Here is a 24,908-nt window from a genome sequence, read left to right as displayed (position 1 = left end):
TCAAAAGTTATGATCATTTAAAGTTTTTTACTACTAAATTTTGGCAACTCAAAATCTATCACTTTAACACACAATTTTGGATCAAAAATCACTTTTTAGCTATTTTTAATGAAGTTTATAAAATCGGATGAATAGTACAAACAATATGTTCAACATTATTTTTTTTTAGTATTCAATTCTTCATTAACATTTGCTTACTTTGATTGTATGGAACGATTGATTTCTTTGCATTTAAGGATGAAAAAAGTGAACCATGGTTTACAAAATTTTGATTTCAATTCTCGATTCCATATAACATAATGTCTTATGTTTTCTATTGAATGTGTGCATAGTATTTTATTGTTTTTTTTTTACTTTCAATTATAGTGTTTAGTTTGGTAGTTAATTTAGGTTTTACACTTTTTCATGTTAGTTTAATTGCATTAATGTTCCAATTTTGTTCTTTTTGTTTTAGTTTTCTATATTTTGTCTTTATGATTTTAGTCCATGCACTTTATCTCTTTTAATTCCAGTTTCACTTTACATACCAATTATTTTAATTTAGTTTCTAGTTAATACAATTTGTTATTTCAAGACTTCATTTCAATCATTTTACATTTTCACTGCAATATATTTCTATTTCCATTCCCCTTTTATAATTATGCATTCATACTTCACTTTCTTACATTCTCAGTCAATTACATTTTCATTCTAGATTTCAGCTTTGCAAATTTCCTGATCTTCCTTTTCAAGCCTAGTTTACTTTTCCAATTTTAGTATGATGTGCCTTTTATAATTCTACATTTATACTCTAATCACTTGCACTTTTTAGACGTTTACATTCTTATGCCAATTTTATTTTTTTATTTTTCTATTTTTCAATTTCATACACTACTAAAAACCCTCCATTTCTAATTTGTTCATGAAAAGATAATCATATAACAAACTTCATTTGTACATTTTTTTTTATATAAAAGTTTTCATGTTAGGCATCACTATGCAACTTGACATCTCAGCTAGACTGACACCTCAAGTAACAACAATCATCTGCCATCACATGAAAAAAGTATTATTAAAAAAAGAAAAAGAAAGAAAATACAAAAATATGGGGGGACTAGACCAAAACTCACATGTTAACAAAAACGATACATAGGTAGACTATACCTATTCATAAAGAATTCTAAGAACAAACTAGATGGAAATCTATTATACCAATGAAATGATTCTCTATGAATGAACCCTAAATTAGCCAACTTATCAGCACATGCATTCCCCTCACGAAAAATATGAGTAACCCTAAACCTGATTGTCCCACATTAATTAAGACAAGAATTCCATCGATTACGAAGCATCCACGGAACATTAGTCCTAGCAGTAAATGCAACACAAACCAAGACAGAATCACATTCAATCCAAACATTAGTAAGTCCCATCTTTTGAGTTTCCTCCATAGCATGTATAACTCCATAAAACTCAGCAACCAAAGCAGTCTGAACTTCAAGAAACCTTAAAAAAGCACCAATAAATTCTCCCATACTCCCACGAAAAATACCTCCACAAGTAGCAAGACCAGGATACCCCCTAGCAGCCTCATTCGTGTTAATTTTAACCCAGCCTGGTGAAGGAAATTCTCATCTAACAGGAAGAGGACGAAGAACTTTCCCACTACGAGTCTTAATACCAAAAAACTTAATCACGTTGAAATCCAACATATCATTCTTCATTGAAGCTTTAGACGAATTTCCCACTAGACAAGTTAAATCTTTAATCACCGAAATAGCCTTAGAAACCTCAATCTTATCCTGAAATCTAGCATAATTCCTCATACGCCATATCATCCATATAGAAAAGGTTGTCACAGCAAGCTTAATCGATTTAACCAAAAGACTACCATCACTCTTAATAAAAGAAAGAAGATCATCCTTATTAGAGAAATGAGAAGTAAGAAAAACCTGTCGAACCTAACTCCAAATATGTAATGCATTAGAACATTCAAAAAATAGATGTTGAATAGATTCTTCATGCTTTTCACAAAATGTACACATAGAACATATATGCAAACCCTTATTCTGAATATGTTGATCTGTAGGAAGTCGCCCATGAAAATTTTTCCAGAGTACTAGAGTTTTGGAAGGCGGAATAGATGAAGACCAAATGAACTTACCCCAACCACATGGAACTCCTGGTTCCAAGAAAAAAGTCCTAGCTGATTTAAGAGTGAAACGAACAGACTCATCTAGAGTCCAATTAGGAATATCTTGTTCCTCTCTAACCATGATATGATTAAAAAACTGCAGCATCTGCGGTAAAGATAAGGGAATATTCCAATCATAACCTGACCAAAATTGAGAGACTGTATCCGGAATGCTAGCCCCATCAGATAACCCTGCAATATTTGCTAAAGAAGTAGTAGAACACCATTTATCATTCCAGAAATTAATAAAAGAACCTGTACCAACAGTCCAAGAAGTATAATCAAGTATGATAGAATAAAATTGCTTAATTCCAAGCCAAAGAGAGGAGGATCTATAAACCATTCTAAACTCGTATTTTGATTTAAGAACTCTGGCTTTCAAGAGTAAAGACCAAGGTTTGTTGTTATAAGCAAAGTTCCAAGCAAGCTTAAGAAGATATGCATTATTTTCATAATGAAGATTAATAATATTCAAGCTTCCATCCTCAAGAGGTGAACAAATTTTCGCCCAATTAACGGTAGCGATACCTTTTTTCATAATATCACCAGTCCAAATAAAATTCCGGCACCACTGCTCAACTTGCTTAATAAGTGAAACAGGTCATTTATACATATTAAAACTATAAGCTAGAAATCCAGTAATCACTGTATTGACCAGCTGGATCCGACCCATCATGCTAAGAGATTTACCTTTCCAAGATGCTAGCTTCAATTTGACTTTATCAGCCAAAGGTTGAAGAAATCGACACTTTGGAGCACCAACAAAGATAGGCACTCCTAAATAATTGAAAGGCAAACAACCATGACTACAAGAAAGAATATTTTGAATTTTGGTGACAAATCTTGGAGAATTATCCATGGTGAAGAAACTACTTTTAGAGTTATTAATATATTGACAAGAAAAATCACCATATGTTTTAAGAAAAGTACTTAAATTTCGAAGAGACTTAATATCCCCCCTACAAAAAATAAAAATGTCATCAGCATACAAAATATGAGAGGGAGTGAGATAACCTTTCGGACTAGCCATATTTAAAATCTTCTTATCATTCACAAGCTTAGAGATACCTCTACTAAGAACTTCCTCTGCAAGACAGAAAAGTAAAGGAGACAATAGATCACCTTGTCTTACACCTCGACTGCAGGGAGAAAAACTCATCAAACTACCACTTATTCTGATAGAAAGCATAGCTGAACGGAGAATTGTACTAATCCAACTGACAAACAAGGGGTGAAAACCAAAGCGTTTCAAAACTAATAATAAGAACTTCCGACTCAGAGTGTCAAAAGCTTTATGAATATCAACTTTGTAAGCCACATTACCTCCTCTAACCTTTTTAGAAAGCATGTTAATAGCTTCAAAAGCAATACCAATGCAATCCTGAATCTGTCTACCCTGCACAAACCCATATTGATTAGGAGAAATGATTCTAGCAGCCACAAGAGCAAGCCTATCCGCCAGTATCTTGGAAATAATTTTAAATTTGAAATTAGCAACAGCAATTGGCCTGTAATCTTTAATGGAATCAGCACCCTGAATCTTAGGAATAAGAGATACCACATTACTGTTCATTCCAGGGAGAACCCAATTTTGTTTAAAGAACTGTTGAACAACATTACAAACATCTGTCCCAATAATTTCCCAGCAAGAATGATAGAAAACACCACCAAAACCATCAGGACCAAGAGCACTATTACCGTTAAGATTAAAAACAACATTTTTTATTTCAGAAAAATCAGGACATTTAATCAACATCATATTCTCCTCAGAGGAAACCATCGCAGGAATATAAGTACCAATAAAATCTTCCATATTATCAGTATCCAGAACATTAGAAATAGACTCAGCATAAAGATTTTTATAAAAGTCCAAAATATGATCCTCAATGATTTTAGGATCCTCCCTAACCTCATTATCAATCCGTAGACGATGAATCCCACTAGAATTATTTCTCCTTTTGACCACAACATGGAAAAAAGCGATATTTCGATCTCCATCCTTGAACCATAACATCTTAGCCCTTTCTTTCCAAAACAAATATTGACAGTGAAGAGCATGATCAAGCTCCTCCTTAGTAATGTTTTCTTGACAGAAAAGCCCATCACTATCAGACAAACTAGCAGTCTCTAAGTTTTTTTGAATACCAAGGAGGATACCCTACTTATGAAGAACTGCATTGTGAACATTACCAAAAGAATTTTTATTCCAGTCTCGGAGCTCAAGTTTCAACCTTTTTAACTTATGTTGCAAGATAAACATAGGACAACCAACAACCTTATTAGCCCAAGAATCATGAATAAGCTTCATACACGAAGTGTCCTGAAACCACATAGAAAAGAAACGAAAATTGCTAACCTTCCGCCAAGAATTACTAGCAAGACTAGCAAGAATAGGGGAATGATCAGAACAATTTTTAACAAGAACGTGATAAGTACAAGAATCTCATTCATCCATACACACTCCATTACATAAAGCCCTATCCAATCTTCTGTGAATTCTATGCAACCCTCTCCTTCCGTTACACCAAGTATAACAAGATCCAGTAAAAGGCATACAAGAAAGATCATTAGTATTAATCCAGTCGAGGAATTCATTACTAGAAACTTGATTAGGAGCCACCCCCCTTTACAGTCATTCGCTGAGAGCACAGCATTAAAATCTCCTAGAATACACCAAGGCCCTGTGAAGAAACTAAGATCCCTCCACAAAAATCGTCTAGACAAGTATGAGTTAGCACCATAAACATCTGCAAAGCTAAAACTTTTATCCTGCAGAAGACAAGTTACAGAGATAAATTGATCATTAACCAAGAAAATTTGGACAAGATTAGGAACCGACGAACACCAAAGCTTAGCAACTTTATTAACAATAGGAGACGTAGCCACCAAATGCATATTAACATATTTGAAAAGGATGTCGAAAACATTAGTGTACGGCATCATGGGTTCAACAAGAAAAACCAGGAGAGGTTTATGTAGGTTAATGATAAGTTCTAATTTCCGTAATATTTCATATTAAAATATAGACACTTATGAGGATTTATTGCTAATTTACAAATAAAATAATCCCTAATTTATGAATTTATACCCTTTTACATTTTTTATGATCTTTATTTGAATAAGAGCATTTTATTCCTAAATTTGGTGTTAATTGCAGATTTCTAGGGAGGAATGAAGATTTGGAGCAAAGGATAATAATTTGAGCTAAAAAGAAGAAGATAGAAGGTCCCAGAATGAAAAAGATGCAAAAAAGGATTGGGCCTTTTTATGTTTTATCACTTAGCCCATTAGCGCGACACAAGAAGGAACCTAACCCTAGAATATTAGGATAAATAGGGGGCTAGAGTTTCAACCCTAGTGTGCTAGATTGAGAGGAAAACACCATAGAGTGAATTGTAACCAATTGGGAGAATGGAAGGTGCTAGAAGTATGCGTAGCTAATTCTACCCTTTGGGATTGGGAGTAATCTGCTCAAACTCTTATGTATTGAGGTGATATCTTATATATTAATATTCAGTTCTTGATTGATTATTGGTATTGTTGTTTTACTTTTAACTTTCCGTGACAAATTGAGAATCTTAAATTTGACCGAGAGGTATTTTTAGGGTTTGGACCTAAACATCAATACTTAGCATATTTGAATGCTAGGGATAGACTTGAAATGTTAATTGCCATTAACGTCTGAGTGTGATTCTAAGTGGTTTTTATAAATATGCGAGGGATCGATATTTAGGAAACATTCTTAAGGATTTTATATGCGAGAGATCGATATAAATGAATTTTCTACGGGCATCAATTTCAATCAAAGAACTCAATATTAACATGCTAATCAAAATACATTAGAGTGGGAGAGATGAAACTTAATCCCTATTTTTCCAATTGAAGCAACTAATTCTTTGTTTGTTTTCTTATTGATCAGTGCCAACACAACCACTTCTAAACTCTTTTTATTGTTATGTTGTTCTATTTAGCGAATATTGTACTCGATAATTTACTATTCGTTGTGGGATCGATATCCGTCCTTAGGGACAATTATTACTTCTGACAAACGCGGGGCACTTGCCGTAAAAAGTCATCAGTTAAGTAAACTAAGCAACATCTCCACAGTTTTGTGGTTTCCCAATCCTCTGACATTCCAAAAAAATGAAGAGACCTTCATTGCGACGTTGTAGAGAGAACTGCCTTAGCAGTTTTCCTGGATTTACCAGTCCCCTTAGGTGGTCTCCCTTGTTTTCTTTTAGTGCGAACTGTTTCCTCCCCATTATCACTACCATCCTCCTCCATGTCATTAAAGTCAGCCTAAAATTTTGAAACAACCTGATTTTCAATATGATCAGAATTAATTCCAACAATGGTAGGCGGAATAGTTGACGCTCCAATATGAGAATCACCTCCCACATCTGTAGTTTCCAAACCATCAAGAGAGGAAAAGTGATTTTGAAGGACCAACGATATTGCTTTAACATCCCCAATATATTTATCCTTCCGAGGGGAGGTAGAAAGTTCAGAATAAACTGTCTAGGTGGAAAGGCAGGTGCCTGTCAATGGCAGGGAGAATTTGTTTAATCAAGTCTGTTCTTTCTTCAATCCCGTTATTTTTTATGTCTTTATTTAAACTGCCTTCTGTGGTGGCAGACAAGTTAGTTCGGATCCAAAGGAATTTCCTTTGGGGGTGGGGCTCTGATGGAAGGAAGATTGCTTGGGCTTCTTGGGATAAGGTCTGTGAGCCTCGGGATTCTGGAGGTCTTGGAATCATTGATCTTAGGAAATTTAACTTGGCTTTATTAGGAAAGTGGATTTGGAGACTGGGTACGGATAAAGGAGGTTTGTGGAAAGAGATTCTTGATTCTAAGTATGGTGGTTGGAGAAGTTTGAGAGAAGGCGGTAAGTCTAGTAGGGGCTCTCTCTGGTGGAAAGATTTGAAGGAGGTGTGGGATTCAGAGGGTTGGGGTAGAAGTTTTGAAGATGGGTTTAAGTGGAAAGTGGGGGATGGTAAGGAGATTTCTTTCTGGGAGGACAGTTAGTTGAGCTGTGGTACTTTGAAGGGAGTTTTTCCGAGACTTTTCTCTCTAAGCTCGGCTAAAAACGCAAAAATGGCTGAGCTTGGGTATTGGTATAATGGTGAATGGGTGTTGAATTTAGACTGGCGTAGATCCTTTTTCGACTGGGAGAAGTCTTTGGTTGAACAGCTGTTTCAAAGTTTGCAAGAGGTGAAGTTGGTTTTTGGGGAGGCGGACAGCTGGGTCTGGAAGATTGGGGAGAGTCAAACTTTCTCAGTCAACTCTGCCTATGTTCAGGTAAGGCGGGTTAGAGGAGAGGAGTATTCTCCTGTGTATAGTAAGTTGTGGAGGTGCAAAGCCTTGCCATCTGCTTTGTTCACTGCTTGGAGGGTGTTGGAGAATAGGATTGCCTCTAGGGTTAACTTGGTAAGGCGCGGAGTGGCGGTAGAAAATCTCTTGTGTTGTTTGTGTGGGGAGGAGGAGGAGTCATCTTGTCACTTGTTCTTTGTTTGCAGGTTTGCTTGGCGTGTCTGGTGTCTGTGCTTTAAGTGGCTTGGTGTGTCGTCTGTAATTCACAAGGATCCTAAGTCAAATTTTTCACAATTCAGGATGAGTCAGGCTTCTGTTTCGGTTAACGAAGTTTGGGGTACAATTTGGGTTGGCATTGTGAGCGAAATCTGGAAACATAGGAACTCGGTCATCTTCAATAGAGGTGTGGCAGATGTGTCTAAAGTGTTCGCTTCGGTGCAAGTAAAGGTATGGTCTTGGATTTATGCAAAGTCTCGTTCTGCTTATTTCCCTTATTCTAGTTGGGTTTTAAATCCTTTGGCTTGTATGAGGTTGATTTATTAACATTGGTTAGTGTTGGTATGATTATCCCTTTGCTAATTTGGTAGGCGTTCTAATAGGAGACTGGTGTCAAGTATTTTTGTATAAGGGTTGGACCACCCCTGAAGTGGTCCCTATTTATTTATTTATTTTATTGCTGATCAAAAAAAAAATGAGGCGACTGAAATGGTACAATCACAATAGCAGAGACCTCCACATTAGGATTAGTATCTGCATGTGATTTAACCCTCCGAGGAGAGGTAGTACACAACGGAGATGGTACAATCACAGGAGCATAGGCCTCCACATGATGATCATCAATAAGAGTCATTGAATGTGACTGAGTCCTTAGCTTGCATAACAGCAAGTGAGTCCAAAGTGGGAGTGGACAATCCCTGCTTGGGTGAGGACCTATCATGATCTGAAGCATCCTCAAGAGGAGGCATATCTGCAAAATCATCCTCTCGTCCATTTGTTTTATCAGCAAGGTGACCCTACATTAACCCCACCAGTAGCATCAACTTTCAAATTATCAATGGGACCTTCTAAGAGCTTCGTCTGCAGATCTTTTTTCCGATATTCTTTACGTTGGTTTGGAATCGTGGTCCTCCCTTGTTCCTGTTCATCAGAAGGTGTCTTCTGAGAAGGTTTATGTTGAGGCCCAGGAACACGACCCTGGTCTGGATCACCCGATACTGAGCAAGCTCGTGCCCAATCATCTTATAATGAGAGCAAAATGGATGGAGCCATTCATATTCCACACCAGCTACAAAAGCAAAGTCTGGACGTTCAACCAAGAGGTGATCAGGAAGAAGGGACAACATATCAATATCCATCAGCACTCTAGCGAACATACCCCTATTCTTTCTCATAGTATGCTCATCCAAATACAAAAGAGTACCAAGGCCTCTGACGATGGAAAATATTGTCCTTGGTTTCCAATACTCCAAAGGCAAATGGTAAATTCTAACCCAGGTCTGAGCTTTGGTACTCCTCATGGTAGCTGGGACAAAGTCTTTTGTCCAGGAAAACAGTCTCAATAAACCAAGAGATAACTTCAGGGAACCCATCCTGAGGGCCCATCGCATGTCTTCTATAGAAGCGAACTCAAACTCATAGAAACCCTTTCCAAGAGGAATTGTTTTCCATGGTTCAAGAGATTTCCACACCGGCTGCAACTTTTTAGTTAAATCCAGGTGTGTGAGAGGTTTATCCCTCTTAGATAGAATAACCCGACCATGGAGATGGGTTTTGCAATCCTCAAGACCAGCCAAGTAATTTGCCTACAACAATCATGTCACCCTTAATACAAGGGGTAGGTAGCTGGGACAAAGGAATGTCACATGTATTTCTCAAAGCCTAAGCAAAAATCTTTCTTTGACCGGACATAGAATATACTTTATTATCAGGACATACTTTTCGATCCATCAAACAAGTCCATGGAATGAGGAAACCCGCAGAGCCCTCCGCCATTTTAAAAGGCTAACAAGTTGCCACCAAGAACTTCCGCAAGACACACGGAATAGCGATCGCACCGCACCACCACACGAGCCAACAACTCCGCTGTCGCGTGAGCCACCACCTCTGCAGTCACCGTCGTCGGCCGCACCGGACCTGTAGACGCCTCGCACCAGCCCAGCAACCACCGCACTCCGTCGACCAAGCGCCGTCGCGCAAATGCGAAAACATACGTTGCCGCACAGGGCTTTTGCATCGCACCACGTTGTCTTCTACAGCTCTCGCACCACCAGTGAACCACCGTGTCTCCCACTGTAGCACCGCCGCACCTCCAGTTCTGCTGCCGCCAGGAAACCCTAAAACCCCCAAATCTTCAATTTAGGGTTTGGGTTTCGTGAATTTACGTTTTCTTCGTTAAAACCTAAGATATCTTGTACATGTTTGCACTAGAGAGGCATTTAGTTTTATATTTTCTTGTTCAATATAATATTTATTTATGCATGGTCTGGTCTGACTTTTATGATTAATAAAACTATGTAATGTTGTTTTGATAATTGTTCATTGCTTCCAGTTTATGCAAGAAAAAAATAAGAGATCCACAACAAGGTTAAGTGGTATAAATTATGCTTCCTCTGGTGCAACTTCACCAGATTTTAACGACAAGGTAACCAAGATGGAAATTGGGCTTGCAACTCTGAAGAACCAAATACATACATTACTTGCCTACATTACTTCTAGACCAGACGTGCAAGGACATTTTGCTACCATGCCAGTTAGTTTGGTACATGTCTCTGTTAATGAGGTATAACTTAGTATACTTAAATATTGTTGTCTTCATTTATTTTATAAAAAATGAAAATGAATGAATAACTTAGAACTATTTTATTTATTTATTTCAGGCACCAGATGTTGAAAGTGATGCTCCATCATCAAATGAAAATATTACAGGATCAGGTGGAGGAAGCAAGATTGATTAACATATGTTTTTGTAATAGTGTCTGAACATTAAGAACAATATTTATTTTTTGAAATGTTAAGTTATCATTTCATGTACTTTAATTTTGTGTACTTTTGAACACATGTGAACTTTGATAATTTCATCCTTTAAAATGGAATGAATGAATATGTTTTCTTATTTTAAGTTTGTATATTGTTTAACTATTTTATTCGTAATTATGAAAAATAAATAAAATATTTTAATATTTAATATTCAAATTACAATAGTTGCAACTAAAGTATTATATTTCACAATTTATTATAATAGTGGACATTTCAAACGTTATATTATAACGTCAATAATGGCATACACCATTTTTTATGCTAAAAAAATTTTCTTAATTAAAATAATTACTACAATTTTAACTAATATAAATTATATGCTTAAAAGTATCACTCTATACAAGGTGTTAAATGGTGGGTACTGCAACCGTTCACATAAGGCCGTCATATTATACTTTGTGATAATCATATCTATGCCGGTATGCAAAACCACCACACTTATATACAAAGATATTTATAAATAATAATATATACAAAAAAATAATTACCACGACATACATGTTTTTTTTTAGAGAATATGTATTGGTGTTATTTATGCACTATCAATAAGTTGTGTTTATATATTTCACATCACCGAATACATTTTCACTTTCATATTATGTATTACCCAATTCCTATTAAGCTTTATATTTGAGTAAGCTTTAAATCTATATGAGAAAAAGAATGGAGAATAGTAAGTGATCATTCAGGTTTAGCATTCAGATTAAAAATAGTTCAGCATAGACCATCTAACGCAATTAGATCGTCTAACACAAAAAAAAAAATATGATAGTATATATGTGATTAGATAATCTTAAGTTGTCTCCCAACGAATCCAATAAAATAATGTTCGTAATTTACATACAAAGAGTAAAGGTTAGTACTAATAGTAAAATAAGAAGGGGGTTGAGATTTGTTTTGTAGAAAAGTAGATTAAATGCTTAAAAATAATAAAAGATAACGAGTTACTCTCAGGTCCATTCAACAGTGAATTTATCATCGATTTAAGATTGACATCCTTTCAATTTTCACAAAAAGTTTAATTTAATTAAACAAGCGTTAATAAAATCCAACAAAATCTTATTAGCAGAACTACCATTTACTGACGTATTTAGTATCTACAAGTAAATCAGTCATAATCTCCCCCTAAGATCAAGACCTCTCAAAGTATGAGAAAAACACTCTCAACAGAGAAAATAATATAAGCTCATAGGGTATACTTCACAAAGTGAATGATTTATAAAGTTTAGCATACTACCCAAGTCATTAGATGCTTTAAGAAGCAAATAGAATATGCACAAATCAAAACTTTGAAATAAATTTGTATTTCTCTTTGAAATCTTTTCAACTCTCTTGTTGTGTTGTTCTTTGTTCTCCACGTCTTTATATAATGGTCAGAATATGACCGTTGATGCTTTGTGTACTGCATATCTTCAAGTATTCGTTAATGCTCCATATAGTAACTTTTGGTCTTGAACGTGTGAGACAATTTGAATTGTTTCCTTCTTTAATCAAATGTATACGTTGACGCTTTAATTCCTCTTAACTCAAGTAATTGTTCAAATCTGCATAACTTTCCTTTCCTTATGTAGTAGACGTTCAATAAGGCAACTTTCACTTTGATGCAATCTGTGCACCTTAATCACATATTTGAGCTTTCAAAATGTTTCTTCATTTGTAGAAATCTGAACGTTAAAGTTTTAACATATTTGTACTTGAATCTTCATCGTACTGGATGATTCACCATTTTCTTCATATCAAACGCTCTAAATGGAATGTTTTGATATTGAACTTTTAATGTGTCTTGATCACTCGTTGATCTTTGAATCCTTTCTCTATTTGTATATCCTCGTTGTTAGAGACTTGATATTACTTTGGTCATCATTTGCAAAAATCTCGTACTGTAGCATCATTTTTCCATTGGACGCTCAATAAGGAAACTTCAGCTTTGGTAATATCTTGTGCGTCTTAACCAAATAATATCACACGATTTTGAACTTTGAACTATTTCCATATTCATAGATATTTGAACGTTGAAGGTTGATACTTCTATATCTGAAAGTTTTCTCAAGTCTCAAATTTCTTTTTCATCATCTTCGTTATTGACGCTTGAAACGAAAACTTTGGCTTTGATTTATTTTGTGCATCTTAAGTACATAATTGCTTCTGGAAACAATTTGAACATGATTGGCAACAATAAAACACTTGGGTCTATACAAATCTTGTTTTGCACTTCCTCTTTTTTCCATTAGACACCCAAATAGGAAACTCTTGATTTAATTTTCATATGTGTCTTTAAGTGCTGAAATTATTTTCTATAATCATTTGAAATATCAGTATCAATAATAATCATCATATAAATGCATGAATATCACTGAAATATAATCTTTGATTTTCTGAATTATCTAAATCTTCTATTTTAGGACTTCAATGTTTAAAATATTTCCAAATACTTCCTAAATTTGTACTTGATTTAAACCTTGAGAAACAATCAGACTTTAACCTAGATATATTTCCTCAATATATTTTCAAAAAATGTTTTAAAATAATGATCAAATGTGCCTCGATTTTTTGAAAACATTCTAGTTAAGCATTGTTCATTCAAAATCTTTCTAACATTGTCTCAATTTTAATCTATAAGGCATAGCAGTACTCAAAACACTATGTAATCATCATAGAAAATATATTTCATTCAAAAATCACTAAAACCATTAATATTTGAACTTTTTGTGATGCTTTGTTTATGTTCACAAATACGAAAACTTTTCAAACTTAATCAATCGGTTGTCTTATTTGAAAATGTTGATTTATATGTATTAATATCATCAAATAAGGTTCAAACTAAGATCATAGAAATCAAATTATAGACATTCTCTTATGTGTTAGATTGTTAAACGCGTAGAAGACAAAATGATCTTTTGTCACGTATAAGTTCCAGCGGTTGTCTAGCGTGACCATTAGCACTATTTGGTACGGTTTTACTTAAGCTTTGGATTCTTCTGGCATATTATGTTCTCAGAGATCGTCTGACATGTCCTTGTACTATGAGATTGTTTGGTGCGTCTCTACACAATTGGAGTATCTAATAGGTCAATGTGTTATGGTTTGACTATTATGTTCTTATCACATAGACTATCTAATGAGTTTAACACTGAGATACCATCTAAAAGTTTTGATACTATAGATTGTCTAGCATGTTGATTTTCCAAATGCATCTTACAAGATCGTCTAGTGTGTCTTTATATTGTCTCGTTATTATATGCAGAGGAATATCGTCTAATACTTTAACACTACAAGACTGTCTAATAGATTTTAATCTAAATATACATTCTAATGAGTCTTTATCTAAATGTGCACACATAGTAGCTTTGTTAAATAGATTTTAATCTAAATATACATTCTAATGAGTCTTTATCTAAATGTGCACAGATAGTAGCTTTGTTAAAATTCTTAACACACCTTATAGCATTTATTATCATCAAAACTCATAGACTCTCTTATCACGAGACCATCTAATGGATGTTAGATTGTTTAACTAGTACTCGACTCGACTATCTAATATCTTAACAAAAAAGACCAACATTAAAGCATAAACTAATATAAAAAAATTGAAAAACGAAGACTTTATTGAATAGGAACCACAAAATTTATTGTGAAATCACAAGAGAATAAACTCAAAAGAGTTTAATCTTCCATATAGAGACAAATTGAAAGAATTACAATGAAGAACGTAGGAAAACTATGATGCTCTGTTTTTTGAACATGTTTCACTATGAAGACTTCCTTCATTCTCTTTAAAGCTTGCATCTTTTTATAGGTCTCTTTGCTCCAAGGATTTTGGAAATGTATTTTGTCTTTGATATTGCTCACAATTTCTCAGTTTTCAACTTTTCAGAATTTTCAAATTTTGTTTCTAGTTTTAACGCAAACTTTGTTTCCTCGTACTTTTTAGATTATTTGCTTATAATCATTAAGACTTTGTAGATTTTATTCTCTTATTCTTTTCCTTAGATTTTGTTTCATGTTTTGATAATAATTTGAATTTTTGCTTGATCAAGCTCACTCGCACAAATGTTTCCTTTATATTGTCTTCCAAATCATCTAGTTTTCGTAATTTGCATTAGCTTCTTGTTTTTGAAGTACTTTTTTAAATTAAGTCTTGACAAATGTGTTGTTGGACCATTTACTACATATACCACTAAATTGTCTATCCTATAAAATATTATATTGTCTATTGTGACTAAAAACATAAAATTAACATAAATTGTGAATAAAATTATGTTCATCAGGAAGTAAATATTGAGAATGCAGCAAACTCACATGCCAAATAATTAATTCTTGTCAAATTTTAAATAAATAAAATATTTTTAATTTTTAATCTTATGACTAATTCTTTTATATGTGTAAATTAGTATATATTGAATTAAATTAAATTGATTAAATACTGATTGAAATTTATATAAATTTATAAATCACATCCATGTAATTAAATTTCTAAAAATATTCTCTAAATAATTAAGTCATGAATGCAATTAAAAATATTAACGTTTGATTTATAAAATAATTCAATTATTATATAATTTAAGAGATTTTAAATATAGAAAAGGTATTTTAAAATAGAATAGAAAGAGAGACCTTTACAACTATTTTTAAAAAATTACTCATTATAAATTTTTAAAGCAATCTAAATTTTTTATTTTTAAATTTTAAATTATTTTTACAAAGTTAATGTAAATAAATTGACATTTTAAAAACATCTTTTAAAGAATAAAATTTTTGGAATATATAATTTTAGTTGTATAGTTTTGGTAACAAGGTGGATTTTAATAATTAATTGATATTTCAAACATAAAAATATAAAAGAAATTGAAAATTTAAAGTCTTATACCTTCATTGATTGACTCTCAAGATAAAGAGTCTTTTAACGTCCACCAACTCATCAACAATCCCATGCAGCAACAACGCCAAAAGAAAATTACTATCATAAAAACATGATTTAGACTCTATTTAAATCAATTTTTCAGTTCATACTAGTTAAACAAAATAAAAATGATAAGATAAAATAAATAAAGTTTATCTCGAACTAAAATCAACTTGTATAATACTTTCGAAAATGCTCTAGCTTCTAAGTTTTGCAAAAACAAAGAAAAATAAATTTACATTAGTTTATAAAAATAGCTCAATACATATTACTTGATATTTTATAAATATTTATAGAAAAATTATCCAAACAAAATCAACCAATTTTAGCGATTAAAAAAACCAGAATATGACAAAAAAAAAATTGAGATACACACTCGTTAACTAAAGTTCCAGTTGAATATTCACAGTCACTTTGTTCCCTTTTCTTGAATTGCTAGAAGGTGACAGAGAAAGAAAATTTACTGCACATAAAGATAGTATTGGGCTATTAAAATTCTAAAACACGACCAAATTTAAACCTTACTGTAAAAATACCTCTCCTAAATTCCTTTTTCATTAAAAAAATAAAAAGGCTAAAGATGCTTCCATGTCCAATGGTAATATGTTTCTGTTCTTCTTGGATCAGAGTCTCCATCACTGCTTGTTATGAGACACTGTCTGTTAAGGGACAGAGAAATATAACCATTAGATTCATTCGAGTACCACAACATGGGAAAGACAAAAAAAAAAATACATAATAAATCAATGTCACATCCGACAACTAAAGCTATGCTAAGACTGATATCAGAAAGATTTAGCATGTAATAGAGATGTCAAATATGTTCATAACAAAAAAAAAACAAGAAATGTGATTCAAGCTAATGGGTGCAGTGTGCTTGGCCCAGTTCCTTTATCTTCTTTTTTAAAAAAAAATTATAAACATACAAATAAAATATAACTTCAAATAATATAATAATGCCTCTCAGTCCCTTTTAAAAAATGCCTCCTACTGTAATAGTGTAGGTTTGTTAAAATAATTCTAAAATAATATATTATAATATTCATAAATTCAAAGTGTTATTGAAGGAATAGATAAAGAATGACAATATTTTTCAATAGAAAAAATAATAAATGACTTAAATATAAGAGAAATATTAATATACTATTATCAAAGCAGTCTATTAAAATAATAATAAAATTTTGAAATGCAAAGCAAACAGCATCATTAAAACCATCATAAATATAAAATACTAGAATATGGTATACTTCTATTAAAAGACAATCACTGTAAAAGTACTATTAAGAAAAAATAGTACTAAACAATACTGCTACAACAAATAGTATCACTTAAACGAACAAAAAAAACTGTAGAAATTTAAAATAATAGTCAAACGAATTTTTCGTAAATATATTTAAAGAAGGTATAATATCATGATTAAAATATAGAATAAGGTTGTCAGTCCATGCCACATCATACATTCCAAATTAGTGAAAGAAAAGTAGAGAGGTCTTGGATGAGTAAAAGGTACATTTTTATTTTATGTGAAGTGATTTTAAATTATTCAAGTAATAGAAATTCATCTTCCTAAATCTTATTTTATTTCATTTTTTTTCGTATAATGTAACATAACTTTCAAGTTTATTTGAAATATTTTTATTCTTTTTTTTAAATATTTTATTTTTATTGGTTTTTGATGATATAAAAAAAGATATTAAAAAAGTATTTCATTTATAATTAAATAAATACGTTTATATGTATAACCCATTTAACAATGTAGCTAATATTTTTAATTAGACAAATTTTTATTATTTAGTAAATAAAAAAATAACTTATTATTTAATAAAATAAGTAAATAAAAATTCTCTCTATTTCAAAATATTAAATGATTTTTCTTTTTAAAAATAACTATCAGATAATGTTTTAACACTATTCTTACAAAATTATATTTTTTTGAAATTATATTATTTTAATATTTTTAATAACATTTTAAGAAAATTATATATTTTTTTAAATTAGATTATTTTAATGTTATAAAAATGGGTAGTATAGTTGTAATAATTAGTTTAATGTATAGAAAAAAAAAATACTTTAGATGTAATGTTTTCTATTTTTAAATCCTTAATAATTATCTTAAATGTATGGGTTATGAATTACCTCAGTATTTTCTGAGATTGCAAGATTTCTAATTATTTACAATCATTACATGGCCATCACTGTATTAACAATAAGCAATCATAGCATAAATATGCAGAGGCGCTCAAATATTGCCTTAGATAGAGACATTTACACCAACAAATAAAACTATGACTCAAGCACTTCACAGATAACACAGATTCTTAACAACAATCATAATGTTCCATTATTGTCCCATATCATCATCATCATCATATGATAATAAGCTTAAAAAAGTGCTGAATAAACAACGGCATTGGGCTAGTTTGCAGGTTAAATTTATGACAATGGAACTCTCATGGATGAATGACCTTTGATTTACAACTAAGTATGTTATGCTTTTTTTTCTTTTGTATTTTTAATCATTTCAGTTGGTATTTGTCAATCAATCACTGATTTTCTTCTATCATGGGAACATAGCGCTGCCCCCTCAAAACAAAGAAAATAAGTAAAACAGAAAAGGCAAAGGAAAATAGGCTTGCAGCTTCTTTTGACTGAAGTTCTGAGGCAGATATTGTTATGCAAGAGACAGAGGTATGTTTTGACCTCTGTAGTGATAATTGAAAACTGTTTTCTTGTAGCAAAATTTTCTGATTTGCCTTTTATTTAAAAAATGTGACCAATAGATGTGAGATTTAATGACAAAAACACATTACTGCTATGGCTTTTTAAAAACTTTAAGCCAGGGCGAGCGCTTTAAAAGAGTTTGGAGACGCATGTTTGTGTTTAGGTTTACATGGAATTAAACCATTTGTGACTTACTAGCCATGGAGCATTCAAAATATCAACACATAGCAAATGCCACAATTCCTCCACTTCAAATCACAAGCCAACAAAAACCTGGGTAGCACTCAAAATCAAAGGTTTAACAAAAAAAAACTTTAACATGCAAGTTTCAAAACAAAGGTGTATCATGCTATACCAGATACCCGTTAAGAGAATCATTAATCAAATGATTCAGAACCAATATCCGGCTTTAAAACACCACCAGCACTAAAATACTGTTACCTATAACTAAACAGATTAATTACAATCAACCACAATAGCACATAAATAACAACAACAGAATAACTAAAAATGCAAAATAACATTAAATAAAGTTATAGTGTTCATAAAAGAAGAAATTAAGAAGGTAACCAATTAAACAGTGCTTCATGTTATTTTGTGTTTTGTTATTTGTGAATTTTGTCTTTTATGTACTAATGGGAGATGAAAGAAGAGAGGGTAACTAACCAGTTGCAGAAGAACGTTTAGAGTTGGAGCGATTCATTTTTTGCAAGTGAAGCTGAGTTTCCATGAAGAGTTTCATTCTCTGGGTTTCCAAATCCTTAGCAAACTGCATTCTCTGTTTCTCCAACTCAACCATTTGCCTCTGTTTAGCTTCTTCAACTCTCTCATAAATCTCCCCAAACCTCTCCAACGCTTCTGCGACCTCTCTGTAACCAAATTCCCAATCTCTTTCTCTTTTCTTCTTCTCTCTCTTCTCACTACCACTGCTCCATTTAGAACCGTTCGAATTATCGCTATCGGCCTCGGCGGCTGCGGCCGCCGCCGCAGCAAAAACCGAGAAATTCCGCCGGAAGTACGAGTCGGCGACGCTCTCTGCCGCCGGCGCGGCCGGCGTCGGCCGCTTCTGCGAGCGGGATCGAGGACCGACCGGAATGAGAGCCCACGACGGGGACTTAGCCGGAGGAGTGCTCCGTCGATCGCCGGATGTTGCCTCCGGCGGGGAAGGCTTCTTCGCCGGGAAATTGTCGCCGACGAGGAACTCAAGGCGGCGAAAGAACGGCCAGGTGGTGGCGGAATCGCCGGAATCGGAAACCCTAGCCTTCTCGATCTTGTACTTCTTCTTGAGCGTGTCGATGCGGTTCTTGCACTGCACGTCGGTGCGGCGGGACCTGGCGCCGGCGTGGCCGTGACGTGCGTTGACGGTGTCGGCGACCTCTTGCCAGTGCCTCTGGCGGAGGTTCCCGCGGTTGAGTTCGAGGTGGCGCTCTCCCCACGCCTCGATGAGCGTGAACGTGGCTTCCTCCGACCAGCAGTCTTCCCGGCCGGGGAACGGCGACGGCCGAGACGGTGGAGGGTTTGCTGTGTGAGGCGGAGCTCCGGCGATGGAGTCCATGATGCGCGTGGCGGTGGCTGGGGCGTGCTGGTTTTAGATTAACGGTGGTATTTGGTGTTACGGTGAGTTCGGTTCGTCTGAGGAACCTTTGCCTATGTGCTACGACGTTTGGCGATTAACGTGTGGGAAGCTCTGTTTTTTTATTGTTTTTTTTTTATTTTGTTTTGTAGGTTAGGGAATGTTTGTGGGCCCAGATCATTTCGCAAATGTTATGGACTCCAGGTTCAGGTTTCTGGACTATTTCGTTTTGAACCTTATGGTTTCCTCTTGCACCACCCTAAGATGTGAAAAAGACAAAACTACTCCTTGCTGTGTCACTCCCTTCCTCTCCTGCCATGCTTTGAATTATATAATTTAAAAATAATTTTTAAATTATACACACAAAAAAACTACTTTCAAATTCCATTATTTATAAATATTTGTTTCATAAGAAATAACTTTCAGATTTTTTAAATTATAACATTTAATATTAAAATTGACTTTCAAATTATGAAATTTGATGAATGTTTTAAAGTTTTAGATTACATAATTCTAAAGATTTTGGAAGTTATACTATCCAAAACAAAATTTAAATTAAAAAGCAAGTGAGAATTTTAATATTTATGGGAGGATAAATTTTTCATACACCGTACCAATTTAAACTTTACTCTGTTTATTAAATGAAATGACAAAAATGTCCATACAAAATAATAAAAATAACCTTAAATAAAATAAGGATGTGAAAAAAAAAATCAAAATGGAATTGTTTCAACCGCGTTATTTTCACTCATTTTTCAAACTGGTCACCTTTATCTTCGAATTAAATAAGTTTCTATTGTGTTAATTTCTGTAAAACAAAAAGTAGAAGCAGAAATATATTTACTTTGAGTTAAATTTTCGACATCACAATAGAAATTGTTTTTGCTATATTTTTATATTTATAAAAATGCAGTTTCCATTTTGTAAGAAAGCATAATAAAAAGTAGTTTTGACGGAATAAGAGAGGCAAAACTAATAAAAGCAAAAGAAACAATGGAGGTTGGAGAAGAGAAAAAAACAGAATAAAAAAAGGTGATGTGAGAAATAAGAGGAGTCAGTTATGCCGAATTTATTTTTTCACTCCCAAATAATAGTGAAAATATAATACCCTAAATAATAAAAAGATAAGAGGGATATAGATAAAAAAATTATAAATTATTTAAAATTTATTGCATGAATAACACATTTATAAGTTAAAAAAACGTAAACAATCAAACTTGTTATTTGCAACCCTTCTTTTTTCCGTATTTTTTTGTCTTATTCCATTTTTTTTTTACACCATTTTCCTCTATTGTATGCTTTGTTTGTATGATTGAATGATGGTGGAATTGGAAAGGAATAAAAATAGAAAAAAAAATGAGTGAAAAGTGATGTTGTTTAAATATAAGGAAAGTGAGTGCATTTAAGATATAAATTTATAGTAGATTGAATTGATGTGATAAAATAAATTATAAAAAATATAATATAATAAAAAATACTAATATTTCTTTGAATTATTTTTTAATAATATATGTAAATCATTTAAAAAGTGATTAATTAATAAGAAATAAAGAGATTTTTGCTTTATTACTTGTTTATTTTGTTAAATTTGATCCCCTATTAATAAAATGTTGAATTAAGTTTGGATGAAAAATATCAATATTATCATATTTTTATAAGCTAAGGACATAATTGAATTTTTATTAATGATACAACTAAATAAATAATAACATTAAAGAGATATTTAAACCTAAAACTATAGATTTAGATATCAATTTTATCTTATTGCTAATGAATATAAATACTAAAAGGAAATTTGTAAAATTACTAATACCTATATATTTTTCAAAATTATTCACATTAGTTACATAGTTAGGTAAACATTTGACTTTTAAGTGTAAAGTGTAATTATATTAATTTTTTAAATTAATAAAATTAAAAATATATTCTTATAGGATAAAATAAACCTCTAAACTTAATTACTTGTTTTTAATCATATAAAGTATTAAAATAATAATCCATCTAACTTTTCACATTTTAAACTAAAATAATTGACAAATTGTATTTTAATTTTTTTATTTATAATAATTAATGTTATAAATGATAAAGCATGTATGGTTTTCAATCAAACCAAAAATAAAGAGAAATGAAATCTATATTTATTTTAGGGAGTCATAATTGATTATGACCGTGTATAATAAACTTGTGTCTCGATACATAATTGATAATGCTACTCCCATAATCAATTATCATTATCATAATTAATTAATAATTTGTTGAGGCATAATCGATTATGCCTTTAATCATAGTACAATAGAACTACACATAAGGACATTCTCCGATCATAGTGTAAATTGCATCTTCATGCTATTCCAGGAACAAAAGGGTAATCGTCTAAATACAATGTAATTTGTCTTTTTTTTCCTTACAAGAGACTGGGAGAACTTATAATAAATTATCATTATCATAATCAATAATGTGTTTAATTATAATATAATAGAATCACACATAAAAACATTGTTTGTTCAGAGAATTGTCTCTTCATGTCTATTACAGGAACAAAAGGGTAATTGCCCAAATACAATGTATATTGTCTCTTTTTCCTTACATCAGAACGAGGGAACTTATCTCCCTTCCCCTCCTCCTCCTTCTCTTTTTCTGCCTCCCTTTCCACTCAAATTACTGAATCCAAACATACATTTACCAGGAAGGCTCATCATCAATTTTACAAGATAAATTGATATATTTAATTAGCCAGTTCACTTTCACCAGTTTAACCTATCCTCTTGTTAAATAAAAAAAAACACTATCAAATTCATTTACATTTTCTATTTCTACATTATACGTCTAAAGCATTAAAATTGATTAAAGGTTTACATTTAAAAAATTACAATTTTTGACTGTATTATTTGGATAATAAAAATATGAATGTAATTATAGCTTAAATAATAAATATTTACAAATTAAATTTTAATTATTAATTATAATCCAATAATTTAATAAGTAAAAGTAACATTTCTCTTAATTGATCTATTAGATACAAATATTAACTAATTAAAACCTAAAAATATTTATAGGATTGAGAGTGATTTGAATATATATATATATATATATATATATATATATAATTTTTTTAAATTTAGTGTAGTGAGTTCACACCCACTCTTTAGCAAGATAGATTAGAACTTTTAATATATGGTCATTCTAATAATCCAGTGCAACGAAACCTATTTTTGATAGAGAGTGGTGTGAGTCTAATGATGTGCTTGTTTCAAGTAAACGAAGATGAAATTGCGACTACTTTGAGATGAAAGGGAGTAAAATGGTGAAAGTTAAAATATGAGACCATTACTCACTCGTGTAAAAATATAAAATTTGACTTTATGTGAGAGTTACATATGAGAGGAAGGTATAATCAGTTATAGAGTTTTCTTTTTATTGATAATCGATTATGGAACAAAGAATAATCGATTATGAAACAATGAAGAATTGATTGTGGATTTTTTTTCTTATGAGGTTAATCGATTATCTGGTAAATAATTGATTTTATGTGTTGTTTCGTTGCATGATTTTTTTGTATTATTTATTGTAGGTGGTAATTTCAAAGTTTTTTCGTTGGTATAAGTGTTGACTTTCATAATGATAGTGTAAGATGGTGAATGTTTCTTCTTCTACTTAATAGTTGTTGTTTTTCTCCATATAAATTTTAAAATGATAATAATTAAATAAATTTATAAAATAATAAATAAAATAAATTTTTAAAACGATAATAATTAAAATAATTTATAAAATAATAAATAAAATAAATTTTTAAAACGATAATAATTAAAATAATTTATATAATAATAATAATAATAAAAAAAAAGTAAATTTATAAAATAATAATAAAACCGATAATAACAAATATAATAATGAAATTATAAAATAATAATAAAACTAATAATAATAAAATTATAAAATAATAATAATAACAATAATAATACTAGTTTAATTTTAAATTTTTTAATAATTATTGTTTACATTTTTATATATAGTGATAGTGTTAGATAATTTGCAGTTTTTTTAGTTGAGTTAACGAATCGTATGAGAATAATGTTTAACTAAATGTAATTTAACTCTTATTTTTTTATCATATTGCATTCTATATAGTTCTATGTTTAATAATAATTATATGATGAATTTATAAATTTATTTTGATTTATTTTATTAAGTTTTACGAAATTTACAATTTTAGTTAATTTTTTTATAATTATTTATATTCTAATTTTATTTAATTTTATTAAAATTCAATCAATAATTTTGTATGTATCCATAATGTATTTTTTTCAAGTGAGTTCATAGATTGTAGTGCGAATAATATTTTAATTACACACTAGTTCCATTACATCATATTTATTTAAAATTAATTTTAATTATGAAGGCAAAATTGTAATCTTAAAATTTTATCCATTAAAATAAATAAATTTATCATTTACATCTATTACATCTATCAAATCAGTTACAAACTTTTATAAAAAATTTCTTCATCTTCCTTCATTTTTCATTTTTTCTCTTTAATATAAACAATCTTACCTTTTACTATCTTTCTATTCTTATTCATCATTTTCCTTTTCCTCAAACACATCTTCAAATCCAAACAAAACATAAGTCCCATGCAATGTATTTTTCTCTTCAAATACTAATTTTTGAAATTAAATATGTAATTTATTAATGATCTAGAACTTAGCGATTGAAATAAGAAGATATACTCATTCTAATATTCTAAGAATAATTTACGACAATTACTTCTCATACTTATTACTATTATTATTTTTAATGTAATGATTAAAATTAGTTACAAAACAATTGGATTTTAAAAAAATAAGGAGTAAAAGATGAGAAATGATTCTTGAGTTAAAAACTTGACTAAGTCCTCAATCCAAATATATTTAAAGTTTGCTTGGATGAAGTAATTCATAAACACTTATAAATAAGAAAATATAAAAAAAAATGATTTTTGTTTGGCGTAAACTAGAATTAACTTGTACTTGAATTGAAAGTAATCTTTTAGAAAAGTTAGTTGCAAAAATTCAGTTTGGCTTTTGCTGCTTGGTATGATATGGTAAACCCTGTCCCATGTGTAATTTGCAGTAGTTAGTTCTGTTTTAGGGACACTAGAATAAAAAACACTGACTGAGCATCTCATCAACTTTTTTTCAAAACACCAAATATATACAA

At 31.4% G+C, this 24,908-nt stretch overlaps 2 protein-coding genes across 2 annotated transcripts; one reads left to right on the top strand and one right to left on the bottom strand.

Annotated features, from left to right (window-relative positions):
• The first annotated feature begins 7,266 nt into the window (after positions 1-7,266).
• Positions 7,267-8,025, top strand: LOC137834273 (uncharacterized). Its single transcript, XM_068642336.1, has one exon. The coding sequence runs from the start codon at positions 7,267-7,269 to the stop codon at positions 8,023-8,025; it is 759 nt and encodes a 252-aa protein (XP_068498437.1).
• A 7,756-nt stretch (positions 8,026-15,781) lies between these two features.
• On the bottom strand, positions 15,782-19,833 carry LOC137835392 (sequence-specific DNA binding transcription factor). The gene is made up of 2 exons (XM_068643877.2): positions 18,806-19,833; positions 15,782-16,077 (listed from the first exon to the last, which is right to left on the bottom strand). The coding sequence occupies exons 1-2, from the start codon at positions 19,692-19,694 to the stop codon at positions 16,064-16,066; spliced, it is 903 nt and encodes a 300-aa protein (XP_068499978.1). The 5' UTR covers positions 19,695-19,833; the 3' UTR covers positions 15,782-16,063.
• Between the last annotated feature and the right edge of the window lie 5,075 nt (positions 19,834-24,908).

This window comes from Phaseolus vulgaris, chromosome 5, assembly GCF_051622355.1.
Source record: "Phaseolus vulgaris cultivar YP4 chromosome 5, ASM5162235v1, whole genome shotgun sequence".
NCBI lineage: Eukaryota > Viridiplantae > Streptophyta > Magnoliopsida > Fabales > Fabaceae > Phaseolus > Phaseolus vulgaris.
Note: the sequence above shows the minus strand (reverse complement) of the source record. Positions and strands in the feature narration are given on the sequence as shown.

Bases quoted from the DNA above. Each gene is read 5' to 3' on its own strand.
- LOC137834273 (XM_068642336.1), top strand. From the start codon at position 7,267: ATGGCTGAGCTTGGGTATTGGTATAATGGTGAATGGGTGTTGAATTTA.
- LOC137835392 (XM_068643877.2), bottom strand. From the start codon at position 19,694: ATGGACTCCATCGCCGGAGCTCCGCCTCACACAGCAAACCCTCCACCG.